Source organism: Bombus fervidus, chromosome 9 (genome assembly GCF_041682495.2).
Source record: "Bombus fervidus isolate BK054 chromosome 9, iyBomFerv1, whole genome shotgun sequence".
NCBI classification, from domain to species: Eukaryota; Metazoa; Arthropoda; class Insecta; order Hymenoptera; family Apidae; genus Bombus; species Bombus fervidus.
In genome coordinates, this window is record NC_091525.1 from 13,375,370 (window position 1) to 13,388,859 (window position 13,490).

Consider the following 13,490-nt stretch of genomic DNA (forward strand, 5'->3'; position numbering starts at 1 on the left):
GAATAAACTTACGGATAAGCACAAACTCGCTTAAACGACGATTATAAACGTCGGAGATGAATTACGCTCTGTTTGAACAAGCCAAGGTGTTGATATATAAAAGGAATGAGAGACGATCGCTGTACAGTGCACACGCGCAATGTTTTATTCTACTTAATCTACGTTTCTAGAAATTTAATCGACAAAATGGACCTAATAACAATAACTTTTGCCACGTTGACTCTTTATCTCATACGTTTGCTTTGTGAGATCGAGCAGCTTTCTGAAAAAAGTACCCATAAGACAAAATGACGATTTAAGCGAATTAAGTTTTGGTTCTAGGTATTTGATATTAGCTACGTTTCACCTGATAATTATAACGGCTCCTAAGAAACATTATTTTCTTCATATTTACAAACTAAATAAAAAGTAATTCGTCTATTTGACTGGAAAATTCATCGAGCATCTACGTATCTACAAATTTGCTCTTTCTCAGAAAAATCTCCAAGTTTCCGTTTCTTTCGTCGTGAAATTTCATTCCAAACATTCGTTCTAAATCTCTATTCGTTCATCTTCGCTGTCAAACGATAAACAATAATTTATACTCTTTGACTTCCGCGCGCTATCACTCTCTCATTACCATAAAAGGATGATTAAAATATTAGCGTGGAAAGATGATTAACTATTCGACGTGAAACACTGGCATTTTCAAAAATTTCCAACGAAACCGAAATTAGAGTTATTACTCTTTCGGTCGCCCCCGATAGAATTTTCATCGCTGTCGACGAAACCACCGAGCCTGGTAAATATGTTAAATAATAATTAGACCTTCGTATATATCTTTTGCTTCTCGATTTACAACGTTAACGTTAGTTTGCGTTTAGAAGAACCGACGAAGTGTGGCCAAAATGAAGAGTACACGACGTGCAATCTTTGTGCAAAAAATTGCGAAAATCCCTTTCGAGAAATTTGCCAAAAATTGCCAAGGGTAAGCAAGAAGAATAAAATATAGCAGGATCCTGATTGTCAGAACACCGATTAGAGGAAAAAGACAAAGTTATTGGAAAGTCAACGTTTTATTATGCAAGAATTAATTAAAACGAAGATTTGTTGTCTTTGTTTCAGCCTTGCATAAAGGCTTGTAAATGTAAATCGGGATACTACAAGGACAGTGGAGGCGTGTGCGTGTCTATCGTAGCTTGCATCGTCGATAGTATCGGAGATCGAAGTGAGTAATCATCGATATAGAGAACTGTGTCAAATGTGCAAGATACGGTTCTCGTTATATTTGGTAAATGAAAAACGAGACTCCACTTTTGTATTCTTACTTATAAAAATATGGAAAAATATGGATACAGACAAGGATGCACAGTTTACCGAGAATGTTCCTAATCGTTAGACAAAACAAAAAAAATGAGAAATCTCTCGAAATAATTATTCTTTTCGTAGTTCCACGGGTAACAGAGCGAAGCGATTCTACTTCGACAAATACGTCATAGCCAAGGTGCTAAAATCGAACAGGTGTTTATCCATGTTTGGAAGGAGGAAGTTTAAAGAGTACAAGTAGAACGAGAATTACGCGTATTGTGTACGATATTCGGGAAGAAAAATAAATATTTATCTGCTGTTGCTTATTCGATTTTAATAAGGTCTGTCGCAGTATATTTCTTGATATGTATATAAATGTTTCCCATATTTACATACTTTGAGCGAAGTGCGGTCAGTCGTATGAATTTCTGCGGATCTTGACCGATGTCAAAGACCACGACCTCTTCAGATTATAGTTTTGTTAATTGCTCGTCTTGAACGATACCGATATTATCTCGCGATACTTATTTTTTCAAAACACACGTTACATCGAAGAATAATTCGAAGAAAATATTTACTATGGAATCGTCGTACTTAAATTTATCGAGGATATTGCCAAAACAAGGTGCATTTGCCACCGATTAGAAATTATCTAATCACGTGACAATGTTTCTAACCAACGGTGTATTTACTTCGAATGGTACTCCAGGTCAAGTACCGTCGATTTATCGATCAACATCTAACGTACGCTTCTAGAAGCATCCTCCGACCAATCGGAGCTGTTTCAAAGACAGATCTCTTTCTTTCCTACATTTCTGTCGTTAGGATATTTCTTAAATTCGAGGAGAATTAAAAAAGATCGTGACTTAGAAACGACGAGACAACAATTTTTATTAAACGTTAAATATTATTTCTCCGCGACAGAGCTAGGTCTTGACCAAACTGCTGCGACTTTTCTAAATATTCCAGAAGCTTGAAAAATTCAAATGGCTTAGAGAAAACAGCCATCTTTCTCGAATATACTCTGTTCGTTTCTAAGAAGATCTCGGCAAAGATCAAATAGCGTAAAGTCAACCAACGACGAGCTACGGATACGAGGACATTTGCCGAAGATAAGCACTCCCACTGCTATCAAAGGCGCGATCTGCCTCTCTCGGAGGATACTATCGCGATCGTTCGAGGACCTAACAACCTACTAAATTCACAGCTTTTTGCCCTGATGTATAAAGATGCACGAAGATGCACGCAAATGGTCGAATTAGCGATCACCATAAGTATTTTTGTACGCCACTTTCTTACGGCTACAAAGATTTAATGCTGCTGAAATGAAATTAGGAGTTTGACAAGGAAACGTTGCATGAAAAATAGCGACGGTGAATGGCGATATTTGTGCCACGAAAAGAACTACGACGATCGCGAAACGTCCCTTGCCTGCTTTACCAAAAGGAATTCTATTAAAAGAGGACAGAAAAAATACTAGGAAGAATACTGACACCGACATTCGACTAAATATTGCTCGCTAAATTTCGATGCGCGCGATTGTCAATCTCATTTGTTACGCTTAGGCGAAACTTGCGAAACGACGGGAACCGTGGAAAGACGCGACAGCCACAGGCGACTTCTTGGAAGAAAGGAGATTGTACGGTAAACACGAGTCGAAGTAGCCAGAATTGGATGGCAAAGGTCGTTATCCGTAATCTCGTTTTACAGATTTCGAATATGTATTCGGTTTTCCCAATGATTTCGTTCACCGAAACGACGCCAACTTTCCTTCGAGATCACGACGGGGACGATATGGCGAAAGAGAGGCTTGTTCGTATCAACGAGCAACGACTAATGGTACAGGCGGAGATTAGAAGCGAGCAGGTACTCGACTGTTCGATAAATAAACGATAACATTACGTAGGAAACGACGTCGGTTATTTCCTTAAAGTATTGAAATTTTTCCTGGACCTCGCTCAGGTGATCCAACGAAACGTGGAATAACGTGCTAACGAGAACGATAGGTACGCTAACGAGCAAAACTATCCGAATAGTTGCAGCGGATCACGAAAGAATATCACGCTTGTGGAAACTGGCAAAGTGCGGACAGTCAGTTATTTTAGACCATCTTTAGCGCTAATTATATTTTTCCCAATTATATGTTTACAGTAAGTTTCTATATACATTTTCGAATTGGTTTCAAATTTGAAAGAATAAAGAAAGCTTGTTGAACGGAACGAGAATTTAGTCACGAGAGGATTTGATTTTCTTGTCAAACAGCTGATTACACAGATTCCAATCGCACGGATTCAGCAATTAAGCGCAAAAAGTGTCACTGTGAGATTTGCATCACCTCGTTTGTTGTTTGTTACGCGTATATTTCATCGATAGACGAGATATCGGCACCGATAATCAGCGAAAAGATTGCCACGAGCTATCGCTAGTCTGGATATGACGAAGTGGTTAAACGATGAATCGGGAGAGTAGCGTGAGTCGATTACGACAATAATTTTGGAAGCACGGTAAGCGAAAAGGGGGAGTGGAGTGTGAAAGTCATGCGTCGAATTGTATAAAAGCGCGAGCGACAGAAGGAACGACTCAATCGTAACAGACGCAACGTAGATCGATCGTAGTTCTTCAAATCTCAACGTTGTTTCCACGACTTTAATCGCCATGACTCGTGTAGCAGTTCTTCTCTTACTCGTCGTAGCTATTGTCTACAGCAGTAAGTAAACAGAAATTACGTTATGTTTTCATTCAACGCGAGGCTTATTACCTTTCCTTTTACCTTTGTCTCTTAATTGTTTTAATTAAAAATAATATCATATTTAACTTGAATAATAGGAATAAAGTAGTGTCATTGATATAATGTAATAATATAATTAACATAGAATGTAAAGAATAGAAATTGAAAAATAAAGTATCTCAAATATAGGAAAAGAATGTAAAAAGAATTTCCTTTAGTTTTTAATTTTTATTTCGCCGTACGATTACACCGCGATTATTTGTCAAACTTTATCGAATCCATTCGTTCAACGATTAATTACAGGCGCGTATCCTCAAGGGTCGGAGGTTAATCAAGAATGTGGTCCAAACGAGGAGTTCAATTCTTGTGGATCCGCGTGCGTGGACACCTGTGAGAAACCAGCATCGCCTATCTGTACTATGGTTGGTGTCTCGTGATATGTAAATTTGAATAAAATTTGAATTCTTCGATTTATATCATCGATTGCTTGAAAAAGCGATCGACGTATCGACGATTCCACGAATTTTCTGTTGCAGAAATGCGTAATCGGTTGCCAGTGTAAACCAGGTTTCGTAAGGAACAAGGAGAACAAGTGTGTGCTCACTCGCAATTGTTAAATTTTAACGAAATACAATCGGCGATCGATTTTTCTGATTGAAAGATCAACGTAACGCTCGCAATAATTATGCACGGTAGAATGCTTCCTGCGTAATTTATTGTATTATTACTTATCGTTAGTGGTAACCACTGAACAACTGCAACTATTGTACTGCTTATTTATGTTAAGCTTTGTTACATTTTCAATGAAATACACGTAAAAATATTTACTTCTTCTTCTTCTTTATTAATCCCGTATTCTTCTTTTTAACGCGAATGGAGTTCCAACGATAAATCTTTATACTCGAAAATATAAGTCAGCTAAACAGTGCAAACGATTAATGAAAAGAATTTTCAAGAAGGAATATCGTGTTTATCATATTAGGTGAAATCGTAACTACAAACTTTTAAGTTATATATATATTTAAATTGAAACAAGCAAATTCATGAATAGTATTTAATTAATCAAAATTTGAACTTAAACTTTTCATGTTACCGAGGACAATTAACACACCGCGAACAAATATATTTTGTTATGTCACGCAGATCAACTGAATCGTTTATGCACGAACCTAATTCTTTGACTGTTCTACGTCTCTTAAAAAAATCTGGAATATTTCTGAGATATTTATCGATGTTGTTATTAACGCTTCCTCTACGCGTTACACGGAGAACTCATTGAGAATATGTTAAACGAAAGTACAATTATTGACTGATTCATGGTCGATCGATGTTTAGCCTTCGAAGCTCGGTTAACGTTGCTATAAGCTATAAAGGGTTAAAAATAGCAAAAATCACATAACTTTCGGCCTAAAAGCTACATCATCTCTTACCTAGCCAACGAAATCTATCGTCTGTTTGCGCATCAACGTTGTCAAAGACACGTTCGCGATGTATCGTTTAAATTTTCTTTACAAGCTCAGATAAAAATCGAAATGTGCCACCTTTGCTTCTTTCTTCGCGGTTCCAATTGCAATTTTTTTAAATTTTTTCACGAATCATCCGGTAAACTAATGCTCGTGACTTTTCAAAGAAAAAACAAACCTAAGCCGTTTGACCCAATTTTTAAAAAGTTAATCAATTTCAAAGCGTTGGAAGCGACTGTATCTGCAAATAGCTCATCTCCTTTAATTCTTTCCAAAAAGCCGTATTTGTAGCATGTAATCGAACCCAGAATCGAAACAATACCTACGATCTTGTGATTAGCGCCGATGAAAACATTGCGCTCCGACTATAGTAAACACTTATAATCACAGACTATAGTCGACGTTAGGAACGAAAGGGTCAAAAATAAAGATTGACTGACGCAATTCAGTGTCAACAGAAGCATCGAGATGTTAAGCGAGAACAAAAACCGCTATATACAAATATTTGATTACACGTCTATACGTATATCGGATATCAGTGTTATCGCCAATTAATTTCTTTAACGCTCGTAGATAGAGATTTCCACCTATTATTTTATTTCTCTGGATAAAAGTCTTTTACGAAAGGTATCTTTACAAATACTTTGTACAACAACGTGATATCTAAAAAACAATCGTATCGATCATTCATAATCACGGACGCTATTGCAACGAAACAGAAAAATATTTCGCGATTACAAAATTAAAGAATTAAACGTCGATGTTTGAATCGATCGATCAATGCCAAGCGATGTTTTATATTTTCTACCGTTTCATACTTTCGATATATTTCCACTCGAAAATCGAAGACACAAGTTTGAATCATCGCGATTCAGTCTACACGTCTAATTTGTTTTTAGTCTCTGATACGTACCGAATGACTCATCGATAATGTAGGTTCATTGATAACGCGTCACACACCTTGCGGTTAATCGAGCAAATGTTAGTTCATTCTCGAACAAAGCAGCCGCGAGGTTAGTCGATTTTAGCGGAATGGGTGAGTAAAGTCAAACAGTAGGTTATCGAGAAAGGCGATCGTTTATTTTCTCTCGTGGAAAGTTACGCAACTTCTTTTTCGCTGCCAGGCAATAATTTAATAAATCGATAAATTATAGGACGCGTAAACCTCAACATTCGTCCGGCAACACGCATTCGTTCAGCGAATTCTTCGAGTATCCGTCTATGCATTGACAATCCGTCACGCATTTCTAAAAGAAACAAACGAATTTTAATTGACGGTGGAATTATATACAACATTTTTCTATAAGGAAATTTCTATGAAGACACTAACGCTGATACAGTTTGGTTGTTGGGGTATTCCACATCGAGGCTCGCACGCGGTACCACAAAGTTTGAACACCTGGTTAGGTGGACAGATTATGCCAGCGTTGATCGCTAAGCGATTGTAATATGAAATTAAGAAATTTCTTTGTAAGGGATGTAGATCTGCTAGAACTAAAAAGAAATCTATTCGATTGTCAAATACTTACAGCCGACGTGAACAACGACGATGAATAAGAGAAGAACCATAACGCGAGACATGTTTTATGCTTTTCCTCGACGGTAGTTCCAAATGTAAGGTAATCTTTCAAAGAAGCTTATTTATAGCAACACCTTCATCCTTCGAAACTGATAAAACAACTTATTATTCCCTTATCGCTTTTACTTTCGATTCGCCTCCCATAAATAATCACTCAAGATTATACGTATACTCATCTAGAAAAATAATCTTAATCTGACGTAAGATAATTTTAAAAATATTCGTCAAGATCGTAAAACGAGCTTGATAAACTGACGTATCTATCGTTCGCACGATCACGTAGTAAAAATTCAGAAGGATCGTGTAAAAAAGTGCATAGACGCGAGCAACGAGAACGAGATAAAAAGCAACGCGTTAAAAAATTCCCTAATTATTCGGAACAGTGTATTCGTATCTCGATCTGCTAATCTCTTATCCACGATCTCCATCTTGAAGCATATTAAATCGTCGATCTTGAACCTTCTAACGAGCAAGCCATATTCAAAAGCAATTTATCAGATTAATGGACGAAAGAGTAGTCGGAAGACGTTGAGAACGATTTGATCGTCCATGAAGCATTCGAGCAAATCGGAAGAACATCAAGTTATCGACGATAAGTCGATTGCGTGAGAGGTCGAACGGTTAATTGACTGTTAATATATCGCCTGGAACGGGAAACTACGGGAACGACTGTATAACGAGCAAGTTCATTCTGACGCAGTCGCGTTTATCAAGGGGGCCGGATGGTAAATTATCGGGGTACAGGGGCGGCTAATGTTGCGTACAGTGGTCAGTGGCTGTGCAGCAGGCAGCTTGTCTATTCGCCGTGTACACAAACAGGCGGCGTTTAATCGCAATCGCATTGAATTCCCGCAAACGTGACTTTTCTCGCGTAACTAACGCCTCCGGCAAATAAGCTCCGGAATCGCCTCGATTACCGATTCCCCAGGTATAACCGGCCGCCCGTGAAAACACGCCGGTCCAATTAAAACTTGCTTACCCTTTGGAACAATCGAAAAGTCTTGCTTCGTTCAGCTCGTTACAACTTTTTAACAACTCAGCCGCTCCCTTGGCGTAAAATCGCAATCTCGCGATAAATAACTTTGATTAGTGATTAAGGAAAATCTTCTTGAACGTTTCGAATATCTTGAATATTTTCAAAGCGCGAGACGTTGGTTTTAACGAACCAGCAATGTCCATCAACGAGGAAACGCCGTTGAATAGAACGTACGCAAAGGCTCGTTTCCTAAATATTTTAAAAATAATTATACTCCAGATATTTCATGCATTTCTGCTCGTTATATACGTTCTGTGCGTTCTTCCAATTTTTGCGTCCATCTTTCAGCGTATCTCGCGTATCTTTCAATTTTTCTTAGACGGTATTTTCTTCGGACTGGCTTCAGGGCAGACCGAACGTTCCTTCAGAAACGAACCGGGTTTACGAAACGTCGGGACAAAGAGCGACTACTGATAAAACGCGATCGAAATCCGAAGAAGCACAAACGCGTTACACGTGCGATATAGTTTTAAACGGTATACTTGGATTTTACGGTTTACATTTGGATCCAAACAGTTTCATCGGCACGAATTTCTCGAAACGTGTTTCGAGGACCCTCGGGACGAAGCGAAATCGTCGGACGAAGCAGCAGGAGAAGCGGTCGAGGGTGAATCGAAGGCAACCGAAATTCCTGCCATATTTCGCTGAAACCGAGTTTCCTTCCGGCTGGTTGATTCAATATGTTCCATCCGGGTAAAACGGAACTCCAGCCAGGCTATGGACAATACACTTTTCCGAATGAATCCCGTGGTTCCATGAACGCGAATGGAATATCTCGATCGACGATCCCGCGGAATGGAGCGGCCAAGATATAGCCAAATTCTGTTCCTTGTTCGACGAACGAGATTTCGGGATTAAGAAGATAAAGAAAGATCATCGTGTGTTTTCTATTTATTCGCGTATTCATGCCGAAGATGTTGAAACGTATTGAAAACGAGGGACACGATAATTTCTATTGGGAGGAATATTAGCGGCTTTTCCTAGTATCATCGATCGTTTGAATCTATTTCTAGTTACCAAACGTCTAGTCTTTTATTTACGTTACAAGTCATTTTCTCAAAATTGGAATTTTACCGACTGTAACTCAAGTTAGCAGCGATGCACGACTAATCGTTCTCTAATTAAGCATCCTAATAATGCTCGATTATTAATGCTATTGAGCACGTTTATCGGGCAATCGTTAATACTACCGAGCACGTTGGATCAACGATCGATCAGCTAATGATAAATAAAGGAGAAGAGATTAAGATTAGAAGAAAAAGGATATATCATTGGAAATTTGAAAAATATTCATGGCGCTTCTTCTATTGCGAGATTTAGTCTCGCGATATAAAGGATCCTTGTCTCAAACGGTCCATTTACGGTCGAAAATTTAGTGCACCGGCAGCACATAAAATCTCAACGAACGAGGCTCTGGCGATGAGATTTATGGAAATTGAACATCTCTATAGCAGAGTTGTTACAAATCTTTCGCTGGATCATCGTCTATTTCGCGTCTAGACATCTTTCTCGCCAAAAATGTAACGTTTCTTAGACACTGAATGGCAAGTATCGAACTTTGTTTTATTTCGTTTTACGCGTGAATTTCGTCCATAACGTTGATTATCGAATAAACGATCGACGAATATTACAGTTGATAAATAATCTGTGAAAATTTATCCAATGATCGAACACAGGTGCTCGAGCAAAAACGATATAACGAATTAGAAAATAAGCGATTAGGTGGAAGAGCATTTGTCTAATTGCATGTAGCGTTCAACTACCACTGTCGGTAAAAGGTACACGCCTTATCGAATACGACTCGGTGTACGACCGTGTTAGGCTGGTTGCCAGTCGCCAGGAACTTTCCCGATGCTTTACCTCTTGTTTAACTTTTACGAGTACCATACCATCTCAAAAAGTAATTTTTAGGAAAATATTTGGATTGTTGTAATTTTTTAGTACATTACAAACTGTACTATTATATCGTTGCATTCGTCGTTAAAATAGATTTTAAAAGCGAAAGGAACCTTAAGAGGAATCATTTGAAAGAATGTTTCGGAATACCCAATATTAGCAAAAGAGAGAATGATGCACAAATACGTGATATCCGACTCGTTATCTACCGAAATAATCGATACGAGCAAATAACACCAAAATGTAAACATCGCGGTCCAGATTACATGACTTGTGTCACGAAGCAATAAATTTTTTAATAGACTCGAATAAACGATAAGATAACCACGCGCATTAACAGTATTAATACATAAATCCGTGCAATATCGACAAGTTGATTCCGTACAAGAAGCAAAAGCTGGTAAAGGAAAATAGAAAGAAGCTTAAGGAAAAATTTATACCAATAAAATTTTTAACGATCATTGATTACCACCTGTGACTAATTAGCTATTCTCGAGACTAGACGGATCAAAGGAGAATTAAACGTAAAATTTAGCGGAGAAAGAGGCGGAGGTCGTTAGGTAGATGGCTACCATTAAATTCCGTAATAAAACTGGACCGTGGTTCGGGTCGCAGAACCGGCGATTTATATCTCGATTAAAACGCGGCCGTAAAATCGCGTTGTCTTTGGATCATTCATCGAACCTCCTAGCTTTCTCGAACTTTCGCCTCGAACACTGTGAAATGTATTCCAGTTGGCGAATGTCTATTCGCGTTAACGCTCTAATAAGATCATCGTGAAATCTGTGAATCGACATAGCTGTTAGGGGTCGCTTTATCGTTTGATCGGTGCGCTTTGATCACCTGCCAGTGTTCTTCGAGCAAACGCGACGATTGTGGTCGATGAGATTAATTGTACAAAAAAAGGCCACGATCGGCTTGTACTTCGTAGATTCTATCTGTCTCTAATCCGATTCAGAAATCTCCATGGACGTATTACTTCGAAAGAGATCCATCGACGATTATAAACATAGTCTTCTTACTAGTCCGCGAATGTTCATGCATTTACAGAAAATTAAAACGTCCAAGAACACACGCGCAATACGTAAAAACACGCAAAGTATTGAAAATAAAGTATACTTGTCACGATGCTTAGAGAACGAAACAAATATCTGTTACTCGTATTGATAAAAGTATGAATTTGCATAAACATCTACGGTTTACTCGTTGCTCTTGTATCGCACGGTACGTAGAGAAAAAATTCTCGATTCACATTTAGTTAAACGCCAAAAAAAACAACCCTCTACCCAATACTCTAAATGGCCATTTTCCACGACTTTTCGTTCACTCTGCTCCGATCGTCGTTTAATCGTTCCCTATCCGTGATCGATCCCCAATCCCCATTCCGGAGAAGTAGACGGTGTCCATGGCGTCGCGGGACAGATTCCTTTCCATTACGAAGATTGCGCTTGTTCTGCGCGAAAGTAACATGGCAAATGTAGTAAAACCTCGACGAACACGGTCGATCAAGAAGATTACGTTTTCGACGATGCGGAGTATCCTCGAAAGCTTTCGCGTGGAGAATACGGCCGACTACATTGCGAATTAATCCGAATCGACGCGACCGTGAAAAATGAGAGACGCGATGGTTGTATTTCGCGTACGCGGAAGGGTTGCCTCACCTGGCCACCGTATCCGTTCGAGTATCACGCACGCCTGTTTACGGTTGCCAGGGAAACACCGGTGCACGCGCCCGCATCGACAAGGGGATTCTCTCGCGTGTCCATCCGTGACGCGCTTTCAACCCAGCCTTGGACGCGGCGGCTTCGCGTATGCTGGCCGATGCGTTGCCTTTGAACGAATTAAAGCATTTGGCAAATTGGATTCCTCGCTGGGGCGGCGCGGGAACGCAGGGTGTAGATTTGCCGATTGCCTTTCGCGTCTCTCTGCTTTCAGCGAATGTCCTTTCGACGCTTCTCACGATGGACTGCGAAGGGGATGCTTTCAACCGTACGAAAAAGCTTTCTAGTTTCTTTCGCACAGATCCTAGGAAGATCATCGCGAGCAGGCTCTCTTTCTCCGTGCGAAGAGCGAAAAGGACCAAGCTGTGACAAAAATCCGCGAGATCGCAAACTTTACCATTAGGCTACGATTACAGTGGATTACATAGAACTATCGTTCTAAGCAAGTGGATATCCAGACTTCCTTGCGGTGTAATTTATCGAGTAATAGCGTTAATAAACTGGTTACACGCGTAGTAGTATGTAACAAACCTCTTTCTTAGTCGCATAGAACGATTGGATAACTCGCAGGATTTATTTGCAGAAAAAGAAACGACGATAAAACGTGTCGACGATTTTTCTGCTGCGCAATTATTGTTTTCGTCCGAACAAAAATGTGATCTCAGCGGGACCGAACAAACGACAGTACATCGCGTTTGATTGCTCCGTCGTATTCGTCGGAACGACGGTTCGTCAGAACACGCATTCGCTGTTACGCTCGTTGCTGGTTCGGAATAAACGCTCCACCTGCGACGATGCTGGGCCAAATTTCAAGGCACCTATTTATGGTTGCCAAGGAAACATGTGCACGATTTTACGAGGGGAACGTGAAAACCCCTTTCGCGAGTCCGGCAACCACGATAACTGTCGTCGTATTTTCCTGACGGCACACGAGTCGAGGGACGAGAGAATCGTTGTTGGTAATACGCGTGTACCGAAATTCAGGACGCGGACTGAGATCGATTCGGCGAATGTTCGTCGAAATCTTTTTCAAGGTATATGAGCGTTCTAAAAGAGGAAAAAGATTATCGTACGATTAAGATTCATCTCGTTAAAGATAAGCAACTGTCCGGATACTTTGGAGGTGGAGGGAGGAAAACTGTAGACGTTCGCCAAGTGCGAAAATTACTGGCTCGGAAGTCCGATCGTTCTTTCCGCTTGGAGGCAGTCGACGTATATTTTCAACGTCGCTTCGCACCGTTAGATCCGGCTAATAACACCAAACAGTTACGCTCTTAACGCGTGCAGTTTCTCCTTCGTTAATTCTGAACGCGTTTCCAGACGTTTGTAAAATGTTGCACGCGCCATTCTCCGACTCGCGACACGCGATTCTACCTGTACACGGCCGATGGAACACGAAGAAGGGAGAGAGACTATTCGCGTACCTCGTGGAACGTTAATTATTCGCTAACAACTGTTCAACTTAACCGCTTCTATATTTAAGTTGTACGGGATGAAGCCCCGAGGCGTGACTTTTGCTAAAATTAAAATTGAGACCACCCATCTCGTTTGCTTTATTATTGCCAATCTCCTCGTTCAATGAGAGATCGCAAGCTTGACGAATTCGCCTCGGGTAACAGGTTCAACTCGTCAAGATACGTATTATATCTGCTCGAACGGTTTCTAGCCAATTTGTTTCTGCAAACAGTTGCGTGATTTATGGAAGCGGAGGTCGATTTCCAGACTAGCAGATAATCAACGATAAAAGTGTCTTCCGCAAAGCAAATAACCTATTTAGATC

General features: G+C 39.9%; 3 protein-coding genes and 1 long non-coding RNA gene across 6 annotated transcripts in view; 2 read left to right on the forward strand and 2 right to left on the reverse strand.

Moving 5' to 3' along the window:
* LOC139991046 (uncharacterized) overlaps window positions 1-13,490 on the reverse strand; it is a 139,890-nt gene that overhangs the window by 81,186 nt on the left and 45,214 nt on the right. The gene's annotated exons all lie outside the window — the stretch shown is intronic.
* Window positions 23-1,608, forward strand: LOC139991040 (uncharacterized). Its single transcript, XM_072010823.2, has 5 exons — window positions 23-235; window positions 734-781; window positions 864-967; window positions 1,105-1,207; window positions 1,429-1,608. The coding sequence occupies exons 1-5, from the start codon at window positions 106-108 to the stop codon at window positions 1,476-1,478; spliced, it is 435 nt and encodes a 144-aa protein (XP_071866924.1). The 5' UTR covers window positions 23-105; the 3' UTR covers window positions 1,479-1,608.
* On the forward strand, window positions 3,848-4,842 carry LOC139991042 (chymotrypsin inhibitor). The gene is made up of 3 exons (XM_072010824.1): window positions 3,848-3,994; window positions 4,319-4,437; window positions 4,552-4,842. The coding sequence occupies exons 1-3, from the start codon at window positions 3,943-3,945 to the stop codon at window positions 4,630-4,632; spliced, it is 252 nt and encodes an 83-aa protein (XP_071866925.1). The 5' UTR covers window positions 3,848-3,942; the 3' UTR covers window positions 4,633-4,842.
* LOC141445829 (chymotrypsin inhibitor-like) lies at window positions 6,537-7,168 on the reverse strand. The gene is made up of 3 exons (XM_074111907.1): window positions 7,008-7,168; window positions 6,809-6,912; window positions 6,537-6,725 (listed from the first exon to the last, which is right to left on the reverse strand). Exons 1-3 carry the CDS (start codon window positions 7,057-7,059, stop codon window positions 6,645-6,647), a joined length of 237 nt encoding a protein of 78 aa, XP_073968008.1. The 5' UTR covers window positions 7,060-7,168; the 3' UTR covers window positions 6,537-6,644.